General features: G+C 54.1%; 5 protein-coding genes across 5 annotated transcripts; 4 read left to right on the forward strand and 1 right to left on the reverse strand.

The window, feature by feature from the left end:
• Positions 1-996: 996 nt before the first annotated feature.
• On the forward strand, positions 997-1,895 carry CABS01_03248 (Mpv17/PMP22 family protein; the record flags this gene model as incomplete). Its single annotated transcript, XM_060536625.1, has 2 exons — positions 997-1,095; positions 1,200-1,895. The coding sequence occupies 2 exons, from the start codon at positions 997-999 to the stop codon at positions 1,893-1,895; spliced, it is 795 nt and encodes a 264-aa protein (XP_060392544.1).
• A 2,024-nt stretch (positions 1,896-3,919) lies between these two features.
• CABS01_03249 (uncharacterized protein) lies at positions 3,920-4,493 on the forward strand (the record flags this gene model as incomplete). The annotated part of the gene is made up of 2 exons (XM_060536626.1): positions 3,920-4,314; positions 4,373-4,493. 2 exons carry the CDS (start codon positions 3,920-3,922, stop codon positions 4,491-4,493), a joined length of 516 nt encoding a protein of 171 aa, XP_060392545.1.
• A 1,614-nt stretch (positions 4,494-6,107) lies between these two features.
• On the forward strand, positions 6,108-10,187 carry CABS01_03250 (hsp90-like protein; the record flags this gene model as incomplete). The annotated part of the gene is made up of 1 exon (XM_060536627.1): positions 6,108-10,187. The coding sequence occupies one exon, from the start codon at positions 6,108-6,110 to the stop codon at positions 10,185-10,187; it is 4,080 nt and encodes a 1,359-aa protein (XP_060392546.1).
• A 2,206-nt stretch (positions 10,188-12,393) lies between these two features.
• On the forward strand, positions 12,394-13,339 carry CABS01_03251 (stress responsive A/B Barrel domain-containing protein; the record flags this gene model as incomplete). Its single annotated transcript, XM_060536628.1, has 2 exons — positions 12,394-12,801; positions 13,109-13,339. 2 exons carry the CDS (start codon positions 12,394-12,396, stop codon positions 13,337-13,339), a joined length of 639 nt encoding a protein of 212 aa, XP_060392547.1.
• Positions 13,340-13,819: 480 nt separating this feature from the next.
• Positions 13,820-14,698, reverse strand: CABS01_03252 (uncharacterized protein; the record flags this gene model as incomplete). The annotated part of the gene is made up of 1 exon (XM_060536629.1): positions 13,820-14,698. The coding sequence occupies one exon, from the start codon at positions 14,696-14,698 to the stop codon at positions 13,820-13,822; it is 879 nt and encodes a 292-aa protein (XP_060392548.1).
• Positions 14,699-15,845: the final 1,147 nt, after the last annotated feature.

A 15,845-nucleotide genomic window follows, 5' to 3' on the forward strand; every position in this document is an offset into this window, starting at 1 on the left:
TGCGTTGTTTGTTGTGTAGAGTCCCTACCATGTTGGGGGGCTAGGTATACAGTACCCGAAGATGAAGAAGCTCTATCCCTGTACTATAAGACTGGTCGGAGCTTGTCACAAGGGGCAACTCACGAGCACGAGTTGAGACGATGAAGGGGACGCGAATCAAAACAAACGTTAGAAACCTGTATTGTAGTACCTACCTACCAATGCATTGAATATTACGGCAAAACATCATGCAAGCTCTTTGCTGCCTGTGTGGCATACACCCAATAAGGTTGCGCTAGTAAGCGCTTTGCAGTCCTCTGCAGCGAATCAACTTTGCTGACGTTCATAAAGATGGCAGCCTTTCTAGGCATTTTCCCCCAAATATGGTCGACCTCTTATGAGGTACAATAGCTATGCTCAAGCCCAATGAGACTCGCTTTTGTTGACCTTGGTGCTTGTTGCCTATTGTGCCTGGAACCATGTAAGTGAGCAGCCATGTCGTCTAGCCTATTGGAGCTCTAGCTTGCTTTGAAGGGACAGCTGTCAGGAGACCCACAAATCAGATATGTCATCAGTGATTCGCCGGTCCGAACTTGGACTGTTGGAGACCGGCCACCTCCACAAGCCGGGGTCGCTCCTCCCTCCACAGCCTATGAACCCCCGCCAAACATTCAACCATCCGGCCCTGCATCCCGTCAAGCCTCAACCTCTGCCGATTACAAATGCTTCTACTCGGAAGGGTAATTGAACAGATTGCAACTTACATTTGACTCACGTTCCTCACGCAGTGTCGCATATAAGTTTCGACGTCTCTAGGCACCTGTTTCGCATCAAGGACGTCATCCGTTCTTATCTCCATCCTTCTCTGCCTCCCGCCACCTTGGTTTGAAGACGTCTCTCAAGAGTCCACTTGCCGTGGTTTACCCGGTACAACGGTCTGCATTGCTCATCTAAACTCATAACTTCATTCACGTCTTCTGCAAATCAAAGTCAATTGCGTTCTTACAAGTCACCATCATGGCGCTGCCTCCCATCGTCACTGCAACTCTGCAGTCAGCTGCCCTCAGTGGCACTTCAAACATACTGGCCCAGGTCCTGACGGCCTACCAGACCGATGTATGAATTTCCGAGGCTCGTGGACTCTGCAATGGGTTTCACCATCATATATCATGGCGTTGTTTGACCATCACTCGAGACCTTCGTGCTAACATTGTGACCAGAAACAACTCGTCATCGACTGGGTCCCCGTCTTCCAGTTCATTATCTTCACCCTCCTCAGCACACCGCCAAACTTCTTGTGGTGGGTCTCCCAGCGAGCACTTGTCTTTCACCATCGCGGATCCCTCTTCTACCTGCATGCACGATACGCGTCGTACCCTAGACCGTCGTCACTGACACATACCAGGCAAGGTTTCCTCGAAGAGAGCTTCCCGGCCTACCACGTCTCGCCCACCAAGAAGGCCATCGCCTCGGCCGCGGCCAACGACGACAAAGCGCTCGACCGCGAGGCGCGCGAGGACCAGCTCGTGGAGCCCAAGCTCAACATCCGCAACACGCTCATCAAGCTCGTCCTCGACCAGACCGTCGGCGCCGCGCTCAACACGCTCGCTTTCAGCATGTTCATGCACAGCATCCAGACGGCGATGGTGCGCCCGGAGCACCTCGCGGCCGCGCAGCACTCGGGCACGTTTTTGTTTTCGCGGGGCGCCATCGACTATAGTAATGTTGACTGGCAGTCCGTCGTCCACAAGAGCCAGCTCGAGTTCGTGCCCATCTTCATCGCTGGCCTGAAGTTGTGGCCCATGGTCAGTCTGGTGAACTTCGCCTTCATCAAGAGCATTGAGGGTAGAAACTTGGTTGGTTCTCTTGCGGGTGTCGCTTGGGGTATTTACATGAGTCTGGTTGCTGCGCGATAAAGGGGGCAACAGCGGTGTAAACCCACATCGCGGAGGGGCCTCCGTGCTTCGGCGATGCGAAGAAACTAATCATTAGACGGGGTTAAGATGGTTGCCCCTAGGCTGATATCACGTTTTCACATTTTGGAGGAAGCGAGCGACTGGGACACAGCAAAGGGCAGTTGGGCAGGGGGAAACAAGGCGCATAGCGAGACAGCGGACGGCTTCCAAGGCTCGCTTAGACGAAGTGGTACGAAAGGGAGGAGAGCATCGAGAGGAACGCATCCAGGTTCGCCGTGGTATTATAGTCTTAGACACTTGGAGTGCCAGCAGGAATGAGTTGATTGGACACACTTGATTTTAGCTATAGATCCTAGCTATTCTATTGGCGGTTGTGATGACAACGACATTGTTCAATCTTTGACCATCCACTAAAGTGACCTCCTTGAATCTAGCTGTAAAGACAATGGGATTTCAAATCTGATGCCGCGCGTGCCTTGTCCACATTCTTGTAGAATGCTCGCCGCCAGACAGTCTCACCTTCGAAAGATGGGAAGCTTGCAATATAGGTAGGTACGGGCTTCGAGTGACCAGCATCACAAATCTTGAGAATACAGTCTTCAACAAACAGGTCCAGTAAAGGACCTTTAATCTCACCTACATTCTTTTGGAATTTGCTTTTTTGGTGGCTGGCTGAAGGGCCAAAGCGGGGTTATCATTTGGCTATTACACGGTGAGAAAGCGCCGCATGGCGTAATGACGTTGAAGGTCTCATAAAGTAAGACACTCGGCTGCTATCCGTGCAACATCGTGTTCGCGTAGTGCACTATTACAGACGGATCGCATTGGTTTAACAATGGAAAACGACGAGGATCGGTGTCTCTCCACCAGTTGGCCTTTTCGGTGAAGTATTCCCACCTTAGCAAAAGCTCGGCTTCCAAACCCCCCAAACTGCACAAAGTCAAGTCAGCCGAGGGGGGGGTTGTGGAGCGCGTCTTTAATTTAGGTGCATTGCCGATCGGATTTCTAGGTATGCGACTTTCTGTATCGTGTAGTACAGAGACTCCGTATCCGTACAGCGTACCCATCTCCTGGAATCTGCAAGTCCCAACCGACTGGTCTATGGTCACCGGTATGGTCTTGTCTGGTGATTTTGCTCCGGAGCTTTCTCCTGTGACGACCATTTGAGAGGTTTTCATTGGCTCACTCGTAACGACGTTGGCAAGTGGCCTCTGATTGGCCGAACGGCAAGTAATCCGTGCCTTCCACTCCGGGAACGAGGATGATGCCGTCTGGAAGCGATGTGACGTCAGGGTTAACGCAGAGGTCAACCCCCCCCCCAAATCTGCGCTTACATCATGTGCATGTCGGGAGCGCGGGAAGGGACGATCTGGCAACCACCAGCAGCGAGCAGCCGCCAGGGCCGAAAACTCTCTTTCTCTTCAGCCTTCAGGAACAGGATAATATTTAACAGGCGTGGTGTAAGGCCAGGAAAAGGGGGGAAAGAAGTAAACAAACAGCTAGGTATGAATCGGATGGAGTCTCGGAAACTAGCGACGTTGGCTTTTTGATGGTTGCAATTGAGGTGGGAAATGTGGCCGGGATGGGGGAAAGGAAGGTGCCTGCGTTGGTGGTATTGGGGGTTGAGGACGCTGGTTGTTATTGGCGACTCCACGTGTGAAAGTCGGGATGACGTGGGGCTATAACGTCACTGGCAAATGAGCGAGCTGAACTATCTTTTTGATGACTATTACCGCTCAATGCGCGCCTTCTCAATAGGTCGGTACCTTAGCTAAGGTATGTCAGAAAATGGAGGGGTCAATCTTCCACCAGAACCTCTAAAGCTCTGTTTATCGAGATGGAAGGTCTCAAGATGCAGACACGGCTGGGGCCAAGTGGAATGGTTGGAAGGCGCCATATCCGTAAAAGAAGACGGAGAAGAAGACGATCCGATTTAGCACGGGTTGACAGGTCTTGTAGCGTCGAATCCAGGTCTCCATCGAAGCTTTTAGTGCAGTACTGAAGAGACGGTCCAGGGAGGCACGATGCAACCCTGGCTGCTCATGATTGGTTGCCGCGTCGTGAATTCCATTTGCGAACCGGGTGGAATCGTGGGGCCTCTTTTTCTCTCTCTTCCTCGGGGAAGGAAGTCGACCTTCGGAGAGTGTTGGGCATTCCCACTTTTTGCCTGCCCCTGCCCGCCCCCCGTTCCATGCTGCGCTGGTTGGGGCCTCTTTTTTTCTCAATTTTCTCATTCTTCTATTGCATTTGCTGCTGCTGCAGCTTCCCTGGCAGATGCAGACGTACGGATACATATGCGGACGACATGGTCTTTTTGGCCCAATTCAGAACCTTTGCGATCGGATACCACGCTCGAGGTGACACTCTGGGAGTTGATCTCTTCTAAAATTGGTCTTCGGGGGCCGGATGATGGATCCCCCAATCTCACCCAATATCACTAAACATCTTGTTCCATCCATGCATCCTACCTACCGTAAGGTAACTGGTAAAGTAAATTGGCACGCTGGAATACCGGAGCAGATTGGAATATTGGACTACTTCTTGACCGCCTTCACGGGGCTCTCTCCCCACCCCAATCAACATCATGCCGTGCCGTAGCGTAGGAGGGGAGGAGCGACAAGTTGTCCAATACCGTGAGTGCGAGGGCTGAGACGCACAACTCAAAAGGGCATGGGACGGAAGCACTAAGAAATAAGCCATACTAAATCATTCTTTCTTTGCCGCCGCCTACAACCTATTAGTGCACCTTCCACTTCTGCCCCCCTTATCGTCCAGGACTCTCTATTCAGCCGTACTCCGTACTTACCTTACATTACTTGCAGGTAGACTCTACGGATACGGATAATAAGTGCACAGTAGACTCGAAAGACTCGCGTGCCGGGGTCACGATACCTTGGCAGGAAGAAGCCTTCGTCATCGGATTCCGTTCCGCGTCCCCCCCGTCCCTTGTCTTTCCGCCTTTCCACCGCCCAGCCCTGGGATGCCGCTCTTCTAAACCTTACCTCCTTGCCAGCGTGACCTTGACTGCCCGGATAGGCACTTTTCGTTTCCTCTCGCTTCCTCTCACAAACCCACCTCCACCATCTGGCATCACCAGCCTGCCAATCTCGCGACAACCAAAAATCACCTACTCTGTCCGGCTCCAGGTCAGCCCGAGGCCACTCCGTGAGGACAAAGGAGAGCCTGACCTGGTGTTGGCACCAAGAACCCAAGTCTGCTATTTTCCGAGAGACCGCCCTCTGCATAGCAAGCCACATTGCGACGTCCGTTGTTCAGCCCCCCTCCGACACTAAACCCCGGTCAACAATTGGAAAGGGTCGTCACATCATCCACCAGTGATCATCCTCCTCTCACCATCTGTTCTGACCTGCCAGCGTGCCCGTCTACCCATCCCATCTTGCCTCTTCTTCACCTTGGGACACCTTCTTTCCAAGGTAACTTCTACCGCGCATCTTGGCCTGCACGTCGAATCAAGGCTTCTTCCCTACGCTTGCGGATCCCAGTTTTGGACCAATTCACTGCCAGCGACCCGAAAATCGGCCAAGGTCCGATGCGAGATACCCACCGCTGCAGATTTACACATCCTCCGGGACAACGCATTCACGGCGAACATCCCGCGACCTCCATCTAACAAGCTTGGTAGGAAATTGGGGGTCCTGCTGAATCCCATCAAGACGACTCTACCAGCAACCAACCAATCTTCAACTTGGTGGCCCGCTCACCACGGACTGGGTGTGCCGCCGCGTGCGCTCAACTCCACCCGGCAAGCAGAATCGCAACTTCCGAGCTCAACCACCCTCGCCTGCCTCATCCACTTTGGGCCACGATTGCACACATTACAACCCCGGCTCGCTTCTGCCGCCTTTTCTCTGCTTTCCCACTTGCGCCTGCGCCTTTCTCGCATCTCCTTCTCCTGCATCAAAAACCCGCCCATCAGCCTCACCTCACCTCGCTCAGGGCCACATCGCGCGCGCGGGCATTTTGCCGATCCAGGCTCTATCTTCACCGGCGGGACCGACGGCATCTTTCACCAACCAGCCGCAAATCAGAGAGGAGGAACAGCGCCAAAAAAGAGTTGAGCATCTGGCCTGGGTGCAAAACCTCTTCTCTTTCTAGGCCAAGATTGGTTGAGAATGGGAGAGAAAGCAGATACTGACAACGAGACCTGCCGATCCCTTGGCTGAGCGGACGACTCATACCCTGCCCGCAGCCATGCATCCTCCCCCGCTCCTCGGTGTGGGCGTTGTTGATCTGCTCGAGTCCGACCCCCGACCGAGCTTCGTTGTTGCGCTACCAACTTCATTCAAGGACCCCGCGCTTGCCGAGGTTGTCTACAGCAATCCGGCCCTGGTGAGCAAGCCTGCCCTTTTCGAGGTCCTAGGATCACTATCAAGCCGCGACCACACGAGATTCTGGGACTGGATCACTGCCCAAGACGCCAACCCACCACAATCCTTTTTGTATAACAACCACTTTTGGACTCGAAACACCTTGCTTTCCAGATGGGTTGTTGTGAGCTCCAACGATTTCCCAATCTCCTCAGAACCTCCGAGAAAGATTCGCCTGGATGGTTCGAGAGGCAGAGAATCTAGCAGCGGTATCTTGCATCCGCATACTTCAACCGTGCCCTCAGTGCCTTCGGTAGAGTCGTCCGCAGAAGACTTGTCCTATCCCCGGATAGTTCGAGCAACCACCGAGCCGCCTATAGTCCTACCGGATTTTATGCCAGACCAAGAGCCTTTTCTCGATATGGTTGATAGCGTTGACTGGAGCGCGACTCCCCTGGGTGCTATGGACCGGTGGCCATCGCTGCTTCACCAGTCTTATAGCCAGATTTTATGCAACTCTCAGCCAACAGCAATCTACTGGGGCAAGAAGCTCACAACAGTCTACAATGAGGCTTATGGAGAGATGATAGGGGCAAGACATCCCAACCTTATGGGCCATTCTGTGACTGAAGTTTTCCCTGAAATCACTGATCAGCTCAGAGATATGATGGAAAATCCCGGACAAAGTCGTCGCGCGAGCAACGAAGAGGCATTCCGCTTTTTCCTCGAAAGACCCGAAGGATCACCCCTCGAGACGTACCTAAAGTGGTCGATCGTACCGGTCATGCAGAACGGCGAATGTCTTGGCTTCATCCACTTGATATCGGACACGACTCTATACCACCTTTTCCGTCGGCGAATTCAGATGCTCGTCAACATGGGCGAGGAGCTCGTCACAGCCAAGGACGTTAAATCCTATTGGAGCAAGCTGATCGAAGAGCTCTCCGAATGCGACCCCGCTTACGACATACCCCTGGCGATGCTCTACTCGATTGAGTGTGATGGTTCGTCACATGCTGGAAGCGAGTCGCGGCACGATTGTAATCATGTTTGTCGTCTCGAGGGCGCGCTAGGTGTCCCAGAAAACCATCCCATCATGCCCGATACCCTGCGACTGAAAGACACCGATGCTGGTCTGGCGCCACAGTACCGAGCTGCTCTGCGCAGCCACGAGCCGCTGATTATCAGCACATCAGACGGCAGTCTGCCCCAAGAATTACTGACTGGCCTGCAGTGGCGTGGATTTGGCGATCCCTGCGAAGCTGCTATTGTCTTGCCCATTAGACCCACAAAGGAGGAGGAAGTCATGGGACTGCTTGTGCTGGGCCTCAACCCCCGACGACCTTACGACGATGCATATACCCTCTACATCCAGTTGCTAGCCCAGAAGCTTACGACATCTCTGGCTTGCACAGTCTTGTTAGAGGAGGAGCGACGTCGAGGAAGGAATGCTGCCGAGCAGGCTGCATACGATCAGGCCATGCTGAAAGAAAAGCTCGCCTACCAGACTAAGGAAGCCACAGAGTACACACGGCTGTTCCAGACAGTTTCGGACTTCATTCCCAACGGATTCTCCCTTGGGGATCATCAAGGGAACATAACATTCGCAAACGGCCTGTGGTACCGCATAACAGGACATCCTGATGAAGGCGGTTCTTTCTCTTGCGTGTTGGAGGCAGACCGAGAAAAGATTCGCGAGGCATACAAAGAACTGCAGACCAAGGATGAAGTCGAATTTGAGTTCCGCGTCAAAGGAACGGAACACACCAACCGCATGCTGGCAAGGAGATCGCCCTTCAAAGCCGACGTATACAACGATCTTGACGAGGATCTGGAACGTTTTGTAATGGCCCAGGCAAAGGCTGAACGAGCGACTGACGGAACCATCATTCGGACTTTCACTTGCCTGACAGATGTCACCGCACACAAAAGGACGGCCGACGAAGCCACCAGGAGGGCTCAACAGGCAGAGAATCTGAAGAGGATGGCTGAGCTTGCCACAGTTGGTATGTTCGATATGGACACCGGAGGACGTCTGCTCGGGGCAAACAACGTATTTTTCGAGTTATCTGGGATAGAGAAGGTGGACCTTTTGCAACACGAAGTACGGCCATGGGAAGTCTCGGTTGTACAAGACGACATTCAGACTCTGAGCGAGAGCGTTGCGCGACTCGTAGCGACGAAAAAGCCCCAGTCAGCTGAGATACGCCTCAAGACCACATGGACAGCAGAGGATGCTGGAGGGAACCAGATCACAGCGCCCAGATGGGTACACATCACCCTGATGCCAGTATGCAATTCAGATGGCATCGTTCAGTCGTTTACTGGCTGTGTCAGCGACGTCTCATTGCAAAAGTGGCAACTGGAATTGGAAACTCAACGCACCGAGGAGGCAATCGACTCGAAACGGCAACAGGATAACTTCATCGACATGACTTCCCACGAGATGCGAAACCCGCTCAGCGCCATCGTTCACTGTTCAGACGCCATAATTGCCTCCCTCGCGCGATGCGAGGAGCTTGTCGACCGGCCTCCTACTCCGAAGGCAGCTAAATCTGATGGAGAAGGCACTGACAAACACTTTGATATCAAGCAGCTTCTTTCGGACAGTATCGAGAATGCGGAGACGATTGTTGCCTGCGCACAGCATCAGAAGCGGATTGTGGACGACATCTTGACAATGTCCAAGTTGGACTCTAAGCTCCTAGCCGTCACTCCCTGCACGGTCAATCCCGTTCAGATTGGCGAGGAGGCTATCAAGATGTTCGACGTAGAGGCTCGTCGTGTTGATATTGACCTCAAGATGACTGTGGATAAATCGTATCGGGAGCTGGGTCACGTTTATCTTGATCTTGATCCCTCCCGCGTCAAACAGGTCCTCATCAACTTACTTACAAACGCTCTCAAGTTCACAAAGTCCGGATCAATCAGGAATGTGTCCGTCTGCATGAAGGCATCGCGACAACGGCCGACGGATGAGACGGCGCCGGTCACCTTCATTCCCCGATCCTGCAAAGAAGAGTCAGAGTACGAGCAGCCTGCTCTCAACAATCGCAGAGACCCAGTCTACATCATGTTCGAAGTCAAGGACACCGGCCAGGGTCTCTCAGAAGATGAAAAGTCAAATCTCTTCAATAGGTTCGTGCAAGCGAGCTCGCGGACTCATGTCAAATACGGTGGAAGCGGATTGGGGCTATTCATCTCGCGGCGCTTGACAGAGTTGCAAAAGGGTGCTATCGGTGTGTCCAGCTTGCCAGGGGTGGGGTCGACGTTTGCATTCTTCATCGAGGCATACGTGCCAACAGAGTCGTCGCGGAGGGAAGCCGAATCTGCGGCTGCGGCTGTGAGAATGACGACTCTGGCTACTGCTGCATCAAGCACGCCATCCACGATGCCGCGGATTAGAGCCCCCACAAACGACCAGAAGGCACCTGGCTCGCGACCGAAACCTAAGAGCTACGACCCCCGGCTGGATGGGATTCTTGTCGTGGAGGACAACCTAATCAATCAGCAAATAACCCGTCGCGGCTTGCAGGATAGGGGGTTCACTGTCGACGTGGCCAATCACGGAATCGAGGCTCTAGAACGACTCATGCAGTCCATGTCCCTGCAGAAGCAAGATGACCCAGAGTACTTTACTCACAGCAACTCGAGTCCTCAGGGGCCTGCCGTATCGATCAACCTTATCCTCATGGACATAGAGATGCCAGTGCAGGACGGGTTGACATGCACGCGGCGAATCCGAGAACTAGAGAAGGAAGGAAGAGTGTTTTGTGCGAGCGGTGGAAGAATCCCCATCATCGCCGTCAGCGCCAATGCAAGGCCGGAGCAGATGCAAGACGCCAAAAGCGCGGGGTGTGACGATGTGCTCGTCAAGCCTTATCGGATGCCGGAGCTAATCGAGAAGATGCAAGTGGTGGTCCGGCGAATGGGGGGTCTTTCACCTGGGTCGCCTTTACGATAATGAAAGCCAGGGCTGCCTATTGGAGAGGCGGAGAAGGGAGCGGCGAACAAGCATTACCGGTCACATGGATAACCAAGGGCTGGTGATCCTGCAGAGACGGGTACGGCGTTTAGGTAAAGGGGAGCCACAGCAGGACTGGGCTCGGGAATGAGGACTGCTTCCGGGGTTTAGTCTGGTCACACTTGGCTGTGTGTCATGTGGTGTATGGACGAACAGAGATACCAAAAATGGCCTTGGATGCTGGCCGACAGGAAGACACCAGACGTTGGATGTCATACGGGCGAGAGAGACTTGGCATCGGATGGCGTTGATCGGCGGAGGGCCTAGCCATGTCGATGGATTTGGGAAGAAAGACTGGCTTAATTCAGATAGGAGGTAGAAGGGCAATTATGGAATGTGATTCCTTGGCGTCTGTCGCCGAGGTCAATCTAATGGGTATTCGCCAACGTAGACGAAGTAGACGGAGAGAAGAAATATAATACCTCGGATGTGAACGTTCCAACCCCATTTCGTTATATGGAGCAATGCGGACATCACGCACCTTGCTTCAGACTCGTCGCCGCGGGTAAACCCTCCACAGGCACATACTTGCACCTGAGACTAGGTCATTTGTGCCTCTGCGAGCTTACTGTCCTCCCATGCGGGATTAGCCACCCAGCTTGACTGTTACTGGCCTAGGTCGAAGAGAGTCAATTTTCGTTGTGCTGGGAACATGATGGACACAGTTTAGACACTACATGTTGCTGCTTGAGGACCAAGTAGCCTCGGGCTGCGGAAGATTGCGAAATTTCAGAATTTCAAGTGACCATCAGGTGAGGTTGTCGGGACGGTCTCCATGTCAAGGTTGCCAAGGAAAGAGTGAAAGGGAAGAAAGAGTATGAGACGAGACGGAGAAATTCGTAATTGGTCGGGATTTTTGGGGGCCGCCCGCCCGCCGCCGGCGATGCACTCCTGGGATGGGTGCAGGGGAGCGGTTTGTGTCACGGCCCCACTACCTTATGGATGCCGCGGGGCTTGGCCGATGGTAAAGCGGTTCATGGAAGAAGATCCGGTTCGATGTAATCTGATGTACGCTTCTCTTTTCTACAAGAATGGGTAACATACTGAGTAGCTAGGTAAGGTAGGAAGGCCGGAGTGATTTGGGGACCTAGGTACGGAGTAAAGTAGGTGCCGTGTTGTGTGAAGATGGCGTTACGCAGGTCGGGTGCGGGCAGCAGGGTGTCCGGGCCGACGCGGGCTTTTTGAGGTGTGAGAAGATGTTGAAGTGGCCATTATGAACTTTGGAGGCTATCTCATTTGTCCCTTGAGTCTTTTTGCGTTCTACGGGGTAGGTTTTGCCCATCTTTTGGAATATAGCATGAGACTAGGTATAGATAGTACTCCGGTTTTGACGTGTGATATGACGGGAAGGGTCTTGCAATGCAAATGGGCTTTCGCCGAGATGATGGAGCTGTTCGTGAACTATCTTGCGTATGGGCTTATGCATGTCATCTAAGCACTAATTACTCTGGTCCATGAAGTGCTTGTGTGTAATCAGACGATGGGGTTTTGTTCTTCAGTTCTCGAGGCCCGCTCGCGGCGGAGGTTGCCCGGGGACGGGAGCTATTGCATTTGGCCTGGGGAAGGTCCGTGGCTTGTTATCAGAGGTTCCTGCCCGAGCTTCTTTTTTCTTTTCTTTTTTTGGAGAGGCACTCAGGTCGGTGCTCGAGCTACCGCCAGGAAAGAGCAATCGACGAGAAGGCATGACTTGTGTCTCGAACTCTCCCTTCCTTCCAATTCCCCGAGACATGCTCTTTCTGCAAATCTAAACGGACAATGCCTCAGCCGTACCATCAGAGGTGGATATTTGGTAGGTTCGATTTGTAGTGTAAGATTGGGGGAACGAGGGGAAGTACCTTACCCCTCCCCCCACCAGGTCAGGTACCTCCGCCTGCGTCGCGGGCAAAGCTCCTGCATGGCGCTATCCCCCCCCGCACCCCTCATCCGAGTGTGCAAGAGACGGAGCTCCCACCCGAACCTCACTTTCCCTCTGCTCACTGCACTCACAAACAACCGTCCCTGCGCAACGCCGTCTTCAGCCGATTACCTGCATATACCGGACCTGACCTTGCATACAGCTTACCTACTAGTCAACCGGACTACCGAATATAAACTCTCCGCAAAGCCTCCTCCTCCCCCTTCGACGCCCCTCATTCTCTTCCTTCAAATGCCCCCAAACTCCACGCTTCTCCTAAGCTCATTCCAAAAGTTGCCCCGCCTTCGGCTCCGGAACTCCATCCTCAACAGCAGCGCCCCGCCATCGTCTTCCCGGTCTTGCGCCTTTGGGTCTTTGTGCTTACCTACTACACCGACGACATCGACGCATACTACCCGCCGAGTAGCCATCTACGACACACGGCGACAACAACCATCCCAAAACCGCCGATTCTTCGCAACCGGCGCCGATCGTCAAGGACGAAACGTAGTACTACTCGGACAAGAAGTGGGCGTCGAGAGAATCACAGACGAAATGGCGGACCGGATCCACCGCGTGACCATGTTCAAGATTGCCGACGAGGGGCAGCAGAAGCAGCTGATTGAGCAGTACAAGATTCTGGGGGGCTCGCATAAGAAGGTGTGTTCCATTTTTCCCCACCCATTTCTTTTCCTTCTTGTTATTGCCGTCGGTTTGTTGTGTTCGTGGCTGCGTAACGGGGATGAGGATGGGGAGGGTGAGCTTTTGGTCCATCGGATCCCGGCACCCGTAATTCGGCCCCACCATAGCTTGTCCGCGCCGACGACGGTTTCCTGGGCGGTTTCGAAAGACGGACAGAGAAAGCGCATGTTGGATTTCCATATTTCTACGGCTTTACCATTCGGCTTTTTATGAAACCACACTCCCAAAAAAAAAAACAGGACTAATACTGACGAAAATCCACCAGGACGGAAAGCCGTACATCCTCTCCATGGTCGTCGGACCGGCCGTCGACGACCCGCGAGCCCAGGGCTTCACCATTGTCGCAAAGACCGAGTTCGCCTCGCTCGAGGACATGAAGTACTACGATGACGAGTGCGCCGCTCACGGCGTTCTCAAGTCCTTTGTCAAGGGCAACCTCACCGTCGGCGGCGTCATGTCCGTCTACTTCAAGCCTGAGGCCGTCTCCGTCTTGTAGATGTGTTTTTTTGTGGCGGTTGAAGGAGGCCCTGGGTCAAAGGGAAATCCAGAGGGTATTCGGGATGGTTGCCTGTCAAGGGGAACCCATTGAGGGTCGAAAAGAGAAACCAGTGATTTCCCCGTGTCTCTCTGGTGTAGTAGAAAGTTTTTCCAGAAGAAAATGTCAAAAACTCCTTGTTGCCGGTTATGGACAGGTATCAAGCTACTTTGCATACATGGAATTCCTCCCCTCCAATCCTGAAACACAATCATCAATTCCTCCCCTCATCTTCAGTTGACCTTTGTTGCCTCGAACCATTGTTTTTTATCCATTTCTTTTTTTTTTCTCTTACAGAGCTGACGATTGACAATCGGCTCTGCAACAAAAACCACTTACAGCCCGGGATATGAGATAAGGAAATAAGCCGCATCACCGACAAAATCGACAAGAGAAAACAGACAAAGACCACAAACACGCACACACGCGAAGCCACAACGATCACGAAGCGGCGGCAACAGCAGGGGCGGGAGCCGGAGCAGTCGCGGGCGCCGTAGTCGAGGCCGCAGTCGTGGCAGCCGCGTCGGTAGCGGGGGCAGCAGGGGGCTGCGTCAGGGTCCCCTCGGAGAAGTTCTTGAGGCCCTCCATCCAGGCGGCGAAGCCCGTCTCGAGCTGGCCGACCATGGTGAAGCGGAGGACCTGGGCGAGGGGGCCGTAAAAGGTCTCCCAGCAGCGGTACTCCGTGCCGTTGCCGTCCTCGGTCTCGAGGAACTCCTGGACGCGCTCGGACTTCAGGACAAAGGGGGGCACGAGGCCGCCCGTCTTCCAGCAGACGCGGTAGCCCTTGCGGCCGCGGTGGACGGGCTGGGTCTCGCCGTTCGCGACGGCGGTGGAGGGCGCGGCGTGGGTGTACTCCTCGAGCTTGGTGACGACGAGGGCCTGCTTGGTGGTCGTCTTTGCCGGGTCGAGCGTCATGTGGACCTCAAAGGTGACGTGGGTGCCCTCGAGGAGGAGCTCGCCGGGCTGGTTCTTGGCGGCGGCGGAGTCGGCGAGCATGGGCGGGACGGCGAGGCCGGAGGGGCGGGAGACGGTGGCCTTGGGGACGAAGGTGTTCCAGGCCGGGTAGGTTGCCGGGTTGAGGACAGCGGCGAGGACGGCGGTGGGCTTCGCGGCGATGGGGGTGGCGCAGGCGATGGTGAGGACGGCGCCGACGTCGCCGTGGGACGGGGTCGCGAGGGGAGGGGAGACGGGGGTGGGCGTCAGGGAGGTGGGGATGGAGTCGGTGCCCTTGTCGAGGGCCTTTGGCGATTTGGGCTTGAGCTGGTCGGGGATCTGCTTGATCGAGTCCGGGATGGTGATTCTTTGGCGTATGGCCTCCATTGTTGATGATTACTGTTACTGACGGACTTCTTTTCTGGGGGGGTATCTCTGGGTATAATGATGGATGGAGAAAATCAAGCCGGTATCACAAAAAAACTTGGTTCAAAAGAGGAAGAAGTTTTGCCGGATGGGTATTTGATGTAAAAGATGAAAGTAAGGAGAGGAAAGACGGCGAACGGAGAAAGGATGGAACGATGGAGGAGGGGGGAGGGGGTAAGTAAAGGAACTCAAAAGTAGGGCGAGAAGGCAAAGAGAGGGCACACAGGTAATAGAAACGGGGGCGATTCAGGTTAGTTGTATCAAATGGACGGGATTGGGCTTTAGACTTCCTGGTCTCGTGAGGAGATGCGCGTCATGGGATGGGGGGAGGGATGTATGGATGCCGGCGGAGGAGGAGAGAGACAGTAAGAGGAGGAGGGGCTTGACGGTTGGTTGCTCCAGCTGGATGAGGTGTAGGTAACCAAGGTGTAAGGTGTAGAGGTGTAGGGGGAGGGCAGCAGAGAGCAGGGGAGGAGGGGAGGAGAGAGGGGCTGTGAATCTGTGATCAAACGATAGTGTCGTGAGCGTGATGTGAAGCTGTGGTATGAGGCTGGCCCGGGCCAACGGTCGGGATATAGGTAGGTAGGTGGGTGTGTATGGATGTGTGCGGATGTGGGAGGTAAGGTATGTGTGTGTGATCGCTATGGTGTGTCGATGAGTGAGATTTGATGTGCGGTGATGGTGGTCAAGGTAAGGTACGTAGGCGTAGGTGTGTAGGCTGCCGGCAATGATGAGATTGGCGACCGCCGACGGGCGATTTTTAGTGGGAACTTGCGCCAGCGAAAACCGATGGAGAAAGTTGGGGAGTCGAGGACGTACCTAGCTTGACGGCCGCCGCGGTCCGGATCTGTCCATTTTCGGGTCCAGGCCGCCCCCCTTCAGGTCTACCCTCCCCGCTTTGAGTCCGGGGGACAGGGGGGTATCGATGACTCCACCACGCAGGGATGAGGCGGGATGAGGCGGGATGGAGGGGTTGTCCTTTTCGGCGACTAACCACGGAGATCCGGATCGGATATGGTATTTACATAGTACTGATTACCCAATTGTCGATTGACGATGAGGAGCGAGTTTCGGCTCATCCTCTTTTCCGACATTTTTTCATCTTCCA

The sequence above is a fragment of the Colletotrichum abscissum genome (genome assembly GCF_030869225.1).
Source record: "Colletotrichum abscissum strain IMI 504890 chromosome Unknown Scaffold_6.1, whole genome shotgun sequence".
Lineage (NCBI taxonomy): Eukaryota > Fungi > Ascomycota > Sordariomycetes > Glomerellales > Glomerellaceae > Colletotrichum > Colletotrichum abscissum.